This window comes from Ranitomeya variabilis, chromosome 4, assembly GCF_051348905.1.
Source record: "Ranitomeya variabilis isolate aRanVar5 chromosome 4, aRanVar5.hap1, whole genome shotgun sequence".
NCBI classification, from domain to species: Eukaryota; Metazoa; Chordata; class Amphibia; order Anura; family Dendrobatidae; genus Ranitomeya; species Ranitomeya variabilis.
In genome coordinates, this window is record NC_135235.1 from 265,934,129 (window position 1) to 265,949,910 (window position 15,782).

Here is a 15,782-nt window from a genome sequence, read left to right on the forward strand (position 1 = left end):
AGTAAAATGTGGAGATATTCTGCCCTCCTGTGGGAGATTATATATCTGTGGCATCTCCCGGAGGCCGTGCGGCTCCATATTACACATACCTATGCTGCCATATAGGCCCTAAATATGGCTGCAAATGGGACTGGATGGAAGTAGTGAATTTTTGCATAGGTGACTGGTAAATCCATATGGCGGGTGATGAAGTCGACCTTCGCTTTCTTCTGTTTTGCCAGGTATTTCATGATGAAGATATCATTCCAGGCTGGGAGGGTAAAATCGTGGCATGGGTGGAGGAGGACCACGGAAGCAACTAACAGCACCGAGCACCTTCACCGGAGGAGACAAGTGACGGACTCATCGTCTGAGTGCATTATTCTTCAAGCTGCCAAAAAAGGTCCCTATGGGCACCTTCCGGACATTGCTTATACAGAGGGAGCAGTGCCGACGGCTGTATATAGAGGAGCGTGGTGGACGTAGTGGTTTACAGAGCAGCTTGTCCATGACTTGTGGACATCACAAGCTTCTTGTACATATCCTAACGGAGCAAATTCAGTATTTTTTGGAAAAAAAAGGGGCGAGATGTCGCCTTTTACTGAGGTTTCGGAGCGTCCTATTTTCATAGATGTAGTTTTCCTATAGACTTTGTGACGTCCGAGTTCTCACTGACGACACGTTTTAGATTGAGGTTCTTTTTATTCACAGCATCGTAATATTTTGTAACCGATGCCAATATTAGTGCGAGAATATATCGTTCCGGAGACCGGGATGAGGATTTGTGAGGACGGGCATCTTGCCGGTAATGGGAGTATCCTTGGCTTCTAGCAGCTGCACAGACTAGATCTTCAGAACAGCTCCATCCTCCATATGGCACTAAACCCACGTATGGGAGGATGATGGCCGCTAACCCAAGACCACCGATACCGTGACTCGTAGTCTGATCATTTTTACCCTAAGCTTTTTGTCAAGTGCTCAGGGGGCAGTCCCTGTCATGGCAAGTGCTCAGGGGGCGGTCCCTGTCACGGCAAGTGCTCAGGGGGCAGTCCCTCTCGTGGCAGGTGCTCACTGGGCAGTCCTTCCCCTGGAAAGTGCTCCAACGCCTCTTTGGCTCTATCTTTTGTGAGACTTTCTGTGCATGTGCCATATGTGCCCATTCCTGGCGCACGGGTGGTCCTGATCATGCTGTAGGTAACCGTCTCTGACATTTGCAGTACGGCCATTTCCCAGAGCAATGCACACTTACCGGTCAAGGAATCCCAAGATTTCAGTGTCTATATCTGGCCAAGGGGGAGTCATCGGGATGGGTTCACTGCTAAGGGCCGGAGCACTTTACCGCATGTTTGCAAAGTTCATTTTCTCTTAAAAGCCGATTCTATCTGCAGCCAAAAAAGTAAGTTTGCACTTGTGTTTTAATCCCAAGCCCGACACTGGTATTGCCCCAGTAGCCTGAGTGACACACTCCCTTTAAATATGCCTACATTATTTGCGTATATGCACTGGTAATGGTCACGTGTCTGATGGTTTCACTGGTGACTGCACGATCTGAATATTGCCTGTGATGATGTGATCCATTACAACCTGACAGTGAGATTAATATTCCACTTTGTATCTGGAGTGAGTTCTGTGATTTCTCCCGTTTTTTGTTTTTTAGATCCCTGTTCTCGCACACCAATAATCCCCCCATCAGTAGCACCTTTCCTTTATCTGCTTTTAGGGTGCAGCATACAAGTGTCATTTGTACTGGGTGCAGGGGAGCGTTCGGGGACCTGGTAAACTCGTTGCTTGGCCATAGACGGACCGATCATCCGCTATGGCCAGATCTAATCCGCTCAATACAATCCATAGTAACAATCAAGCAAAAGAATCTCACAGAAAGCAGCTGCCTGTGGAGCGGTGGTCCTAAGGACGGGCAGGTGTGTCCTCATCGCTCTGTAGCGGTGGTCCTGAGGACGGGCAGATGTGTCCTCATTACGCTGTAGCGGAGGTCCTGAGGACGGGCAGATGTGTCCTGATCATTCTGTAGCGGTGGTCCTGAGGACGGGCAGATGTGTCCTCATCACGCTGTAGCGGTGGTCCTGAGGATGGGCAGATGTGTCCTGATCATTCTGTAGCGGTGGTCCTGAGGACGGGCAGATGTGTCCTCATCACTCTGTAGCGGTGGTCCTGAGGATGGGCAGATGTGTCCTAATCATTCTGTAGCGGTGGTCCTGAGGACGGGCAGATGTGTTCCCGTCACTCTGTAGCGGTGGTCCTGAGGACGGGCAGATGTGTCCTCATCACTCTGTAGCGGTGGTCCTGAGGACGGGCAGATGTGTCCTCATCACTCTGTAGCGGTGGTCCTGAGGACTGGCAGATGTGTCCTCATCATTCTGTAGCGGTGGTCCTGAGGATGTCCTCATCACACTGTAGCGGTGGTCCTGAGGACGGGCAGATGTGTCCTCATCACTCTGTAGCGGTGGTCCTGAGGACGGGCAGATGTGTCCTCATCACTCTGTAGCGGTGGTCCTGAGGACGGGCAGATGTGTCCTCATCACTCTGTAGCGGTGGTCCTGAGGAGGGGCAGATGTGTCCTCATCACACTGTAGCGGTGGTCCCGAGGACGGGCAGATGTCTCCTGATCATTCTGTAGCGGTGGTCCGGAGGACGGGCAGATGTGTCCCCATCACCCTGTAGCGGTGGTCCTGAGGACGGGCAGATGTGTTCTCATCATTCTGTAGCGGTGGTCCTGAGGACTGGCAGATGTGTCCTCATCATTCTGTAGCGGTGGTCCTGAGGATGTCCTCATCACACTGTAGCGGTGGTCCTGAGGACGGGCAGATGTGTCCTGATCTTTCTGTAGCGGTGGTCCTGAGGACGGGCAGATGTGTCCTCATCACTCTGTAGCGGTGGTCCTGAGGACGGGCAGATGTGTCCTCATCATTCTGTAGCGGTGGTCCTGAGGACTGGCAGATGTGTCCTCATCATTCTGTAGCGGTGGTCCTGAGGATGTCCTCATCACACTGTAGAGGTGGTCCTGAGGACGGGCAGATGTGTCCTGATCATTCTGTAGCGGTGGTCCTGAGGACGGGCGGATGTGTCCTCATCACACTGTAGCGGTGGTCCCGAGGACGGGCAGATGTCTCCTGATCATTCTGTAGCGGTGGTCCTGAGGACGGGCAGATGTGTCCTCAGCACTCTGTAGCGGTGGTCCTGAGGACGGGCAGATGTATCCTCATCACTCTGCATCTGTGGTCCTGAGGACGGGCAGGGCTCTCCCCGTCATTCTGTAGTGGTGGTCCTGAGGACAGGCAGGTGTCTCCTCGTCACTCTGTAGCGGTGGTTTTGAAGATGGGCAGGTGTCTCCCCGTCATTCTGTAGTGGTGGTCCCGAGGATGGGCAGATGTCTTTTCATCACTCTGTAGCGGTGGTACTGAGGACGGACAGGTGTCTCCTCGTCACTCTGTAGTCCTGAGGTAGGGCAGGTGTCTCCTCGTCAATCTGTAGCGGTGGTCCTGAGGTAAGGCAGGTGTCTCCTCGTCACTCTGTAGCGGTGGTCCCGAGGATTGGTGGATGTCTCCTCGTCACTGCAGCGGTGGTCCCGAGGATTGGTGGATGTCTCCTCGTCACTCTGTAGCGGTGGTCCCGAGGATGGGCAGATGTCTCCTCATCGCTCTGTAGCGGTGGTCCTGAGGTAGGGCAGGTGTCTCCTCGTCACTCTGTAGCGGTGGTCCCGAAGATTGGTGGACGTCTCCTCGTCGCTCTATAGCGGTGGTCCCGAGGATGGGCGGATGTCTCCTCATCGCTCTGTAGCGGTGGTCCTGAGGTAGGGCAGGTGTCTCCTCGTCACTCTGTAGCGGTGGTCCCGAAGATTGGTGGATGTCTCCTCGTCACTCTAAAGCGGTGGTTTTGAGGACGGGCAGATGTCTCCTCGTCACTCTGTAGCGGTGGTCCTGAGGACGGGCAGATGTCTCCTCGTCACTCTGTAGCGGTGGTCCTGAGGTAGGGCAGGTGTCTCCTCGTCACTCTGTAGTGGTGGTCCTGAGGTAGGGCAGGTGTCTCCTCGTCACTCTGTAGCGGTGGTCCTGAGGATTGGTGGATGTCTCCTCGTCACTCTGTAGCAGTGGTCCCGAGGATTGGTGGATGTCTCCTCGTCACTCTGTAGCGGTGGTTTTGAGGACGGGCAGGTGTCTCCTCGTCACTCTGTAGTGGTGGTCCCGAGGACGGGCAGATGTATCATCATCACTCTGTAGCGGTGGTCCTGAGGACGGGCTAATGTCTCCTCATCACTCTGTAGTGGTGGTCCTGAGGACGGGCAGGTGTCTCCTCGTCACTCTGTAGCGGTGGTCCCCAGGATGGGCTGATGTCTCCCCATCATTCTGTCTTGGTGGGTTTCATTCAATACCCCCTGTCCTATGAATGACACTTGCCTGCTGGCGCCCTTGTCCTGCTACCTCCTAGTTCTTCCCGGCTTGCTGCTATCTTCATTATGACATCATCATTACATCACTGGTATGAAGACAAATACTCATCCGATTCACAAGGTCATTCCATGCGTTCACCCCCAAACTGCTGCTATAAAACCTGCTATACCTCATAATCACACGTTTCCCCAACCACATGAAGTATTACGCACCAAGAACTATTAAAAAGGGTTGTCCAGTGGTTGAAAGTATATAGGCGGGGGTCCACCACCGATCGGCTGTTTACAGCGACGGTATATAAGCAGTGAACGGAGCAGAACAGCGCAACACCGAACACTAGTGGCCATTGTCGGTACTGCAGCTCTGATCATCTGATCTTCAATATTAAAGTCCTGGACAATCCCTTTAAGGCGAATTCTATCGCTGCACAGTTGTTGATGGAGTTGGCTCTCGCAGTCATCACCATTACTACATACAATGCAGATATCTGTTCCCAAACCTCCATTATCCAGACTTCTTCGGGGAGGAGAAGGGAAGGTTGGGATTGTGGGAATGTGCTGAAAATAGAAGAATAGTCCCGAGGATATTCACACCCCATAGATATCATTTATCTGCAGATGTTCTTATATTTTCTATGACTTTGGTGACTATATCGATTGGAGGCGGCAATAGGTGTACAATGTAGTGGCCTCGTACGTGGATAAGTGCCTGTACAGACTAAGCCGCCACGTGCTGCGCGCACTGCCATCCTGGGAGCGGTGTGGACGGCGGCTCTGTGTGACTTGTGTAGTAATTGGTGTGATGCCAGACACAATGGCGGGATCACTAGAAAACCAAAATCCAGCCGTGATGGAGATCGGTGACCACTCCGAGGTTCCCATTGTTGCTCTTCGGGCCTCGGTGGTTTGGGCAGTGGGTAACTACAAGCTGAGGAGATCACTCCAGATCTGGACTCATGAATAGATCCAGCGTGATCGCCTCTGGTGGTCGTACTGACTCCAGCAATGTTAGTGGGACCATGAGACTGTATAGGCTGGGGCTACACCACCACTTTGCCCAAGACTTTGCCAAGTGGCCAATGTTTCTTACGTGTCGCTGCCACATCGCGGTGGAATATAAGTGAATGGGGTCACGATTAAATCCTGAGGGTACTGCACCCGCAAAAGGCAAGTCACAAGAAATCAGACGCCGGTGGACTTTTTACCACTTGCGTCTCGAAATCACACAATCTTATGGGTCACAATGCCGCCACGTTCACTTGCTGCATTTCCCGAGATGTAACAGCGACGCACAGCGAGCTTTGGTCGCACTAAACATTACCGTGTAGCCCCAGCCTTAATGTGTATGGGGGGTATCCCAGGTATGAGGGCCGAAAGGACCAGGCTGTTACATTTCAGCATGCCACTGCCAAAAGTGTCTGGAGGGAATAGACGGAGAAAAGGGTCTGGCGGGGGCAGAAGGGTCTAGAGTGGACAGAGATCTAGAGGGGGACAAGAGGGTATAGTGGAAGACAGAGGGGAGTCTGCAAGGGAAAGGTGTGTGGAGGGGTCTAAAAGGAGACAACGGACTCTAGAGGAGGTAGGGGTTTCTGGAGAGGGACAGAAGGGTCTGGAGGGGGACAGAGGGGTCTAGAGGAGAACAGGCACCGGGAGGGGACTGAAGGGTCTGGAGGGGATATAGGGCATCTGGAGGGAGGCAAGAGGCTGGAGGACAGGCGTTTGGAGGGGGACAGAAAGGCCTGGAGGGGGACAGAAGTGTCTGGAGGGGGACAGAAGGGCCTGGAGGGGGACAGAAGGGCCTGGAGGGGGACAGAAGGGTCTGGAGGGGGACAGAGGTGCCTGGAGGGGGACAGAAGGGTCTGGAGGGGGACAGAGGTGCCTGGAGGGGGACAGAAGGGTCTGGAGGGGGACAGAGGTGCCTGGAGGGGGACAGAAGGGTCTGGAGGGGGACAGAGGTGCCTGGAGGGGGACAGAAGGGCCTGGAGGGGGACAGAGGTGCCTGGAGTGGGACAGAAGGGCCTGGAGGGGGACAGAAGGGTCTGGAGGGGGACATAGGCATTGGCTTACACCCAATGTCGTGTGGAGTGTGCATGTTTATGAAGGGTCTAGGCAACAAAATTTCAGTACGTTATATAGAGGTAATGTGTCCACGCTGGAAGAGAGCAGCCATTTTTAACCAGATGAACCCTTTCATGGCCATGGACAAGGCTCCTAGTGCCGTGGAGCCTCAGTGCGTATGGTTTCCACATATAAATCAGGTTTATTACAGGAAGATTCTGGTTTCATGTAAATAAATGAGACGTTGTTGTTCTTCTCGTATTTTGGGGTTCAGTTTCTCCCCATCTTCACCATTTCTGCCGTCAGTGGATTTTCTCTGATTTCCGGCTCTTCACACCGATACATCTGTATATATGTGATCTGCGCACTGTACACCGCCACATGGTACGTGGGCGCCATGCTCTGTGAGAGTACTGGCTGCCTGTGTGTAGACGGCGTCTTTCCTCGTGCTGTATCTGTTTTGTATCTCATTGTATTTCATACAGTCTATTTTTCCAGGTCTTTGTATCGGCAGACGTATTGTCCGCAGCAGACGTTTCTCTACACCACTTGTACGGTTATTACTGTTTTCTGCCTCCGGTTCGTACGGAGCAAATGTCACTATTGGCTTTATTTTATTATAAACTGTTGGGGTTGTTGCTCCCCGCACTGTACATACGAGTGTCTGTATATAAAGGATGTGTCACATCGGTGCCGGCTGCTTATTTACCGCCATTCATGACTTACTCCGCACGAGACCCGATACACAGCGTCATTGGCTTCACTCACCTCCCGAGGAGGAAGAGCCGGACTCCGGACAAAACCTTAAAATTGCCTATGAGATATCTACAGGTTATCCCTCCTGAGATGCTCGCCCAGCTCGGTGAGTAAGTGTTCACAATGGTGAGAGGAGACTTAGTCACTGCCAAACTTCTTCCAAATCCAACATCCTGACAATTCCTTCTGCTTTGTTTGTTTCACCGACAATTGTTTGTTATAAACGGAATCCCCCATTTAGCCCGATCTGTATCCATAGACCCGGGCCATGCGGCTCCTGTGTGGCCCTGTACTGTGTGAGGGGCCCAGTGTCACTTCTGTCTCCTTTCATACTAGTGGTTAGAATTAGGGCTGAGGAATACATCTGGACATGTGCACGGCCCCCACTGATCTGATATCGATGACCTTACACCCAGTATCCCACCGATCACCGGAAATACACCATGTATGGAGCCGGCACAGCGCCCTCTAGTGGCCATTCTCTTAGGCTGCAGCTCGGCTCCAATTGAAGTGAATGTGATCCGAGCTGCAGTACTGAGAATGGCCACTATATGGCGTATGGAGCGGTTCAGCTCGGTGCACTGTTCCTTCCAGCCACTGATCGTGGGGGCGCCGGGTACCAGAATCCCACCCATCCCATATAACCCCCCTCCGGACAACCCCTTTAAACTAACACCAGACCTTTATCCTCAGACAGAGCCGCTTTGATTTTGACACTGGAAACCCATTCTTTCTCGGTCTCCCATGACAGCACTACGGAGAGAGGGGATCCGCCCTTCAGGTACAGGAAACCTACAGATAAAAGGGCGGTACCTCTCCCTCGCATCAGTTGGTTTCCTGTCCCTGACAGGGAACCTCTCTATCGGACGGTACCTGACATGAAGACCGATGGACCGAGACCGGGACCGGGCGGTCGAGTTCCGGCAGCGAGGAGGCTCCTGCCGCGGCTTGTCCGGCTCCCGAAGCCGCCACCGCTGGGACCGAGGGGTCCTTCAGGGTGAGCGAGGGGAGAACGCCGCCAGACTCCATAGGAAGAAGGGGCGCTGATCACCCGGAGCTCCTGTGCCGACCGCTGCACGCTCCGGGTGTACAAAGATGGCCGCCGCTCCGGAAATGCGGCAAGGACTTCCGGGTCATCGCGCGCGCATGCGCAGTAATATCTTCTCCCTGGGAGCGCGCAGGAAACCGGAAGTGCGGCAGACGCTGGGGGATTGGCGCCGGTTACAAAAAGGGAGATTGTGCACACATGGGTGTCGCACTTTCTCCCTGTAACCATGGAGGACAGCGACACGCAGGAGCTGCAGCCTGGACAGCAGCGCCACGCAAAGAGCACCAGGAGTGGATCTAGCAGCCGTTCCACACGGCGCAGCAGATCCGCTGCGAAAACTAATACTCCGTCTCAAGGACCTTCCTTACCAGGCCCGAGTCCCCCTCCAGAACCGGTACCTGCCTTCACATCCAGGTGGTGAGTGATCTTCGTGAATGTACATATTTATAATGGAGCTCCCTCTTCTCCCTTACTAGGGTAAGAAGAGCACGGAGAAAAGGAAAAATAGGGTCTGCCCCACCTGTAACAAAGCTTTACCAGTAACCTGGGAGAAAAAGCTTTGCAAGTCATGCATCCAACGCTTACTATGTGAGGAGACCCCCGACTTCGCTTCTGAACTAAAAAATGTGATCAGATCTGAGGTTCAGAATGCCCTTCTATCCTCCAAAAAAGAGGTGAAGAAGGTGAAGGAATCAGTACATTCCCACTCGGGCCGATCGTCGTCCGAAAATGCTGACTCGGACGATTCAAAATCCCTCCTTTCCTCGTCCGAGGAAGAGTCGGGCCGACATTGCTTCCCACTAGAGGAAGTAGATTCCTTAGTGAGAGCAGTTAGGGCTACTATGGGGGTGGAGGAACCCAAACCCGACAAAACGGCCCAAGATGTGATGTTTGGAGGTCTGGGACAAAAAAAGAGAAGAACTTTTCCCCTAAATCCTAATGTCCAGACATTAATTAAAAAAGAATGGGAGAAACCGGATAGAAGAAATTCCTCGGTACCCTCCCTTAAAAGAAAATATCCCTTCGAGGATGAGGCTTCCTCTTTCTGGGATAAGGCACCAAAACTAGATGTTGCAGTAGCCAAAGCCTCGAAAAAATTCGCGCTGCCATTCGAGGACATGGGTACCCTCAAAGACCCGTTAGATAAAAAAGCGGATACTTTCCTCAAGGGAGCATGGGAATCAGCTGGGGGTAGCCTGAGACCTGCAGTTGCAGCTACTTGCACCTCCAGATCCCTTATGGTGTGGATCGACCAGCTGGAAAATCAGATTAAAGACGGGTTACCCAGAAAACAATTGCTGGATTCGTTCCCTGCAATGAGAGCAGCAGCAGCGTTCCTGGCGGACTCCTCGGCGGACTCTGTACGCCTAACATCTAAGGCCGCTGCTCTTTCCAACGCTGCCAGAAGAACCTTGTGGCTAAAGAGCTGGCCGGGAGATCTACAGACAAAATTAAAGTTATGTTCTATCCCCTGTGAGGGCAATTTTTTATTCGGAGAAACCCTGGATGACATCCTCCAAAAGGCGGGGGATAAGAAGAAGGGGTTTCCAAATCTGGGTCCGACTCCATTTAAACAGTCTTTTCGGAGCCGCAGATTTTTTCGTCGTAGACCCCCCAGAGAGCAGAATAAGTGGGAAGAAGGAAGGAGAAGGGATAGGGGTTACCTCTTTGGCAACACCTCCCGTGACAAAAAGTTCTCCAAATGACATTTATCCTCTGGTGGGAGGAAGACTAACATCGTTCCTTCCCGCCTGGGAAAAAATTTCCAACAACATCTGGATCCTAAATCTCATACGGTATGGCCTAAAAATAGATTTTGTGTCTTTCCCTCCCCGGAACTATGTGATAACAAAAACAAGATCTTCGGCTGCAGAACAGACTGCATTAGAGGAGGAAATCATGACCCTACTACAAAAATCGGTGATTCGGGAAATATCTCCTCAGGAGGTAGGGGAGGGTTTTTTCTCCCCTCTATTTTTAGTACCAAAGCCCGACGGGTCCTTTCGGACAATGATAAATCTAAAAAACCTAAACAGATACGTCGTAAATTACAAATTCAAAATGGAGACGATAAGGTCCACTATAAAGATTCTCTTCCCGAACTGCTACATGGTCGTAATAGATCTAACCGACGCATACTATCATGTGCCCATCCACAATCAATCCCAAAAATTCCTCAGGATGGCAGTCTCCATAAAGGGCCAAATAAGGTTTTTTCAATACAAAGCTCTTCCATTCGGGATTTCAATAGCCCCACGTATATTTACGAAAATAATAGCGGAAATGATGGCCCACGTGAGGGAACAAGATATACTAATAGTCCCTTACCTGGACGACTTTCTAAGGCTACGTTCACATTTGCGGCCAGCGCCGCAGCGTCGGGCGCCGCAGCGGCGCCGCATGCGTCATGCGCCCCTATATTTAACATGGGGGCGCATGGACATGCGGCGCACTTGCGTTTTGCGCCGCATGCGTCGCTGCGGCGCCCGCGTCGGGGCGCAGAGGACGCAGCAAGTTGCATTTTTGCTGCGTCCAAATTCAATGAAAAAAACGACGCATGCGGCGCAAAACGCAGCGTTGTGCATGCGTTTTGCTGCGTTTTTGTTTGCGTTGTGCGCTGCGGCGCCGACGCTGCGGCGCACAACGCAAATGTGAACGTAGCCTTATCGCAAGCAACTCAGCACAAAGTTGCAGAGAAAAGAGAGACCAAGTGATGACCATCCTGAGGGACTTGGGATGGCTTATAAACATAAAAAAATCGAAATTGGAACCCTGTCAAGTACAAGAGTTCCTAGGACTGACATTGGACTCTCGGGTCCAAGAATGCCGGCTTCCGGGTCCCAAAAAAGACAGCATATTGTCCATGATAGCGCGAACGTTACACAATCCCTCAATGACTCTAAGGAGGGCAATGTCGCTTCTGGGCTCCCTGTCCTCATGCCTACCAGCGATACCCTTTGCGCAATTTCATACAAGAGAGCTTCAGTGGCACATCCTGGAATGGCAATTGTTACTAAAAAACAAATTGGAAAGCCGGCTCACCCTAGATTCGTCAGTTATTCATTCCCTTCTCTGGTGGGGAAAAGACCAAAACCTGTCAAAGGGAGTCCCTTGGGTACCAAACATCTCTCGGATAATAACAACCGATGCGAGCCCCAAAAGGTGGGGGGCCCACCTGGGGGACAAAATAGCCCAGGGAAATTGGTCAGATCAAATACTATTAGCATCCTCAAACCAAAAAGAACTTTGGGCGGTATATCATGCTCTTCTTTTTTTCCTAGCCGATATTCAGGGACACCATGTCCAAGTTCTTTCGGACAACAAAGTGACTGTAGCCTATATAAACCACCAGGGGGGAACAAGGTCTCGTTCACTGATGAGTTCCTCAGCCAAAATTATCAAACTGGCGGAAGAAAACTTACTATCCCTCTCGGCACTACACATCCAGGGTTCAAACAACGAAAGGGCAGATTACCTGAGCCGGACTCAGTTAAAACAAGGCGAGTGGTCCCTAAACCAATCCATCTACAATCAGATCACAAAAATGTGGGGGACACCAACAATAGACCTGTTCGCCAATTGCAAAAACAAAAAAGTAGGCAAATTTTGTTCTCTAAGCCCAGAAGGGAATCCCCAGGCTCTGGATGCTTTTCTGATTCCATGGACACACAAACTGACATACGCCTTTCCGCCAACCATTCTGATTCCAGCAGTCATTCGGAAAGTCAGAGAGGACAAAACAAAAATGATCCTGATTGCCCCATTCTGGCCAAAAAGAGCATGGTTTTCCTGGCTAAGGATACTATCGATATCAGACCCGTGGGTTCTACCGGATATGCCAGACCTTCTACATCAAGGTCCAATCTTCCACCCACAGGAGTCGAACCTCCATTTGACAGCCTGGTTTTTGAACGGGGACTATTAAGACAAAGAGGTTTCTCAGATAACTTAGTGGCTACACTCTTAAAAAGTAGAAAGCCCATCACCACTAAAATTTACGGGAAGACATGGAGGAAATTCCTATCTGTCTCCAAGGTAAATATCCAGGACAGGCCTTCAATTCCTAAAATTCTGGAGTTCCTACAAAAAGGTCTGGAGCAGGGGCTGGCAGTCAGTACCCTGAAGGTACAAATAGCAGCTTTAGGAGCCTTATATAACCAAAACATTGCTGCTAACCCATGGGCAATAAGATTTATTAAGGCGGTTACAAGATCAAAACCCTTAGTTATTCAAAAAACACCCTCATGGGACCTAAATTTAGTCCTTTCAGCATTAACGGGCCCTCCATTTGAACCTATACAAACGATTTCCATAAAAACATTATCACTTAAAACTATTCTCTTAGTAGCTCTAACATCGGCGCGCCGAATAAGTGACATCCAAGCCCTCTCCTCTAATCCACCTTTCACTAAAATCTTGGATGATAGAGTCATTCTTAGACCCGACCCAGCCTATTTGCCAAAAATGGCATCAAAATTTCATAGGTCACAGGAGGTATCCCTACCATCCTTCTGTCCAGACCCGAAAAACGAGAAAGAGCTAAACTTCCATAATCTAGACGTTAGAAGATGCCTAGTCCAATACTTAGATTCCACCAGGGAGTATAGGAAGGAAGGCTCTTTGTTTGTCTGTTTTCAGGGTCCCAGAAAAGGATTCCGGGCATCCAAGGGGACTTTAGCCAGATGGATTAAGGAAGCAATAGCCTTGGCATATTCATCCTCGGGGAATACGATCCCAGATGGTATAAAAGCGCATTCCACAAGAGCAGTAGCTACCTCATGGGCTGAGAGGTCAGAGGTATCAATAGAGCAAATCTGTAAGGCGGCCACCTGGTCATCACCATCAACCTTTTTTAGGCACTATAGACTAAATCTAGCCTCTGTATCTGACTTAACCTTCGGACGAAGGGTCCTTGAGGCGGTGGTCCCTCCCTAAGCTTAATCTCTGCAATTCTCTCCGTAGTGCTGTCATGGGAGACCGAGAAAGTCATAGTTACTCACCGTTAACGGTGTTTCTCGGAGCCCATGACAGCACCTGCTTATTCCCTCCCATTACGAGTGCGGTGAGCACCTTTTTAAATATAATTTATATAATTTATATGATGTATATACTATACGTTTAGGCACGGGGTTCCTCTATTAAGAAATTTTATAAAATAATGTTCTCTCTGTTGCAACTAACCTGGAGGTCCTCTGATGCTCTGTAAACCAACTGATGCGAGGGAGAGGTACCGCCCTTTTATCTGTAGGTTTCCTGTCCCTGAAGGGCGGATCCCCTCTCTCCGTAGTGCTGTCATGGGCTCCGAGAAACACCGTTAACGGTGAGTAACTATGACTTTTTTGCAGGCGGGAAATAAACGTCCGTCTGCTCTATGGGGAGCAGAACGATGGCGGGACGCACAGCACGTGGCATATGGGGTACAGGGACTACTGGGGGGCTGCACGTGGCCGATGGGGTACAGGGACTACTGGGGGGCTGCACGTGGCCGATGGGGTACAGGGACCGCCGGTGACTACTGGGGGCTGCACGTGGCCAATGGGGTACAGGGACCGCAGGGGACTACTGGGGGGCTGCACGTGGCCAATGGGGTACAGGGACTACTTGGGGGCTGCACGTGGCCGATGGGGTACAGGGACCGCCGGTGACTACTGGGGGGCTGCATGTGGCCGATAGGGTACAGGTACTACTGGGGGGCTGCACGTGGCCGATAGGGTACAGGGACCACCGGGGACTACTGGGGAGCTGCACGTGGTCGATGGGGTACAGGGACCACCGGGGACTACTGGGGGGCTGCACGTGGTCGATGGGGTACAGGGACCACCGGGGACTACTGGGGGGCTGCACGTGGCCGATGGGGTACAGGGACTACTGGGGGGCTGCATGTGGCCGATGGGGTACAGGTACTACTGGGGGGCTGCACGTGGCCGATAGGGTACAGGGACTACTGGGGGGCTGCATGTGGCCGATAGGGTACAGGTACTACTGGGGGGCTGCACGTGGCCGATAGGGTACAGGTACTACTGGGGGGCTGCACGTGGCCGATAGGGTACAGGGACTACTGGGGGGCTGCACGTGGCCGATAGGGTACAGGGACTACTGGGGGGCTGCACGTGGCCGATAGGGTACAGGTACTACTGGGGGGCTGCACGTGGCCGATAGGGTACAGGTACTACTGGGGGGCTGCACGTGGCCGATAGGGTACAGGGACTACTGGGGGGCTGCACGTGGCCGATAGGGTACAGGGACCACCGGGGACTACTGGGGGGCTGCACGTGGCCGATAGGGTACAGGTACTACTGGGGGGGCTGCATGTGGCCGATAGGGTACAGGTACTACTGGGGGGCTGCACATGGCCGATAGGGTACAGGGACTACTGGGGGGGCTGCACGTGGCCAATAGGGTACAGGGACTACTGGGGGCTGCACGTGGCCGATAGGGTACAGGGACCACCGGGGACTACTGGGGGGCTGCACGTGGCCGATAGGGTACAGGTACTACTGGGGGGCTGCATGTGGCCGATAGGGTACAGGTACTACTGGGGGGCTGCACGTGGCCGATAGGGTACAGGGACTACTGGGGGGCTGCACGTGGCCGATAGGGTACAGGGACCACCGGGGACTACTGGGGGGCTGCACGTGGCCGATAGGGTACAGGTACTACTGGGGGGCTGCATGTGGCCGATAGGGTACAGGTACTACTGGGGGGGCTGCACGTGGCCGATAGGGTACAGGGACTACTGGGGGGCTGCACGTGGCCGATAGGGTACAGGGACCACCGGGGACTACTGGGGGGCTGCACGTGGCCGATAGGGTACAGGTACTACTGGGGGGCTGCATGTGGCCGATAGGGTACAGGTACTACTGGGGGGCTGCACGTGGCCGATAGGGTACAGGGACTACTGGGGGGCTGCACGTGGCCGATAGGGTACAGGGACCACCGGGGACTACTGGGGGGCTGCACGTGGCCGATAGGGTACAGGGACTACTGGGGGGCTGCATGTGGCCGATAGGGTACAGGGACTACTGGGGGGCTGCATGTGGCCGATAGGGTACAGGTACTACTGGGGGGCTGCACGTGGCCGATGGGGTACAGGGACCACCGGGGACTACTAGGGGGCTGCACGTGGCCACCAGGATCCCGATGACAATAAAACGCCTTACATGAAGCCCTCTGATTCCTGGATCTGGGGGCTGTGAGCCCGGACATCACATGGGAAGACAATGGGAATGGGGGGAATCCAAAAGGTCCGATGCAGTCATCCCACCTGGCACCGAGGGAAGCGCCTGGAGGGGTCACACCATGAGGACGAGTCTATAGGAATTTAAAGAAACACGGCTGATTTCTAAAAAAAAAACAAAAAAAACCAAACAGCGCCACACGTGTGCACAGGTTATGCGCAGTACTGCATCTGGAAGAAACCCCTTTAAGAATGAAAAGACCCCTTAAAGAATGTAAAAGCATGGACCCTCACACCAGTGCGCACAGCGCCCCCTCCCGGTAGTCACAGTGGATCAGCTCTCCCCGGCGCCGTCACCA

General features: G+C 52.6%; 1 protein-coding gene across 4 annotated transcripts in view; it reads left to right on the forward strand.

Annotated features, from left to right (window-relative positions):
* The window catches only part of DIXDC1 (DIX domain containing 1), a 93,614-nt gene extending 86,481 nt beyond the window's left edge, over nt 1-7,133 (forward strand). For all 4 annotated transcript variants that reach the window (XM_077249759.1, XM_077249758.1, XM_077249756.1 and 1 more), the window contains one exon: nt 222-7,133. In XM_077249759.1, coding sequence (XP_077105874.1) covers nt 222-302 — 81 coding nt within the window. In that variant the 3' untranslated portion in view covers nt 303-7,133. The remainder of the gene's footprint in view (nt 1-221) is intronic.
* Nucleotides 7,134-15,782: the final 8,649 nt, after the last annotated feature.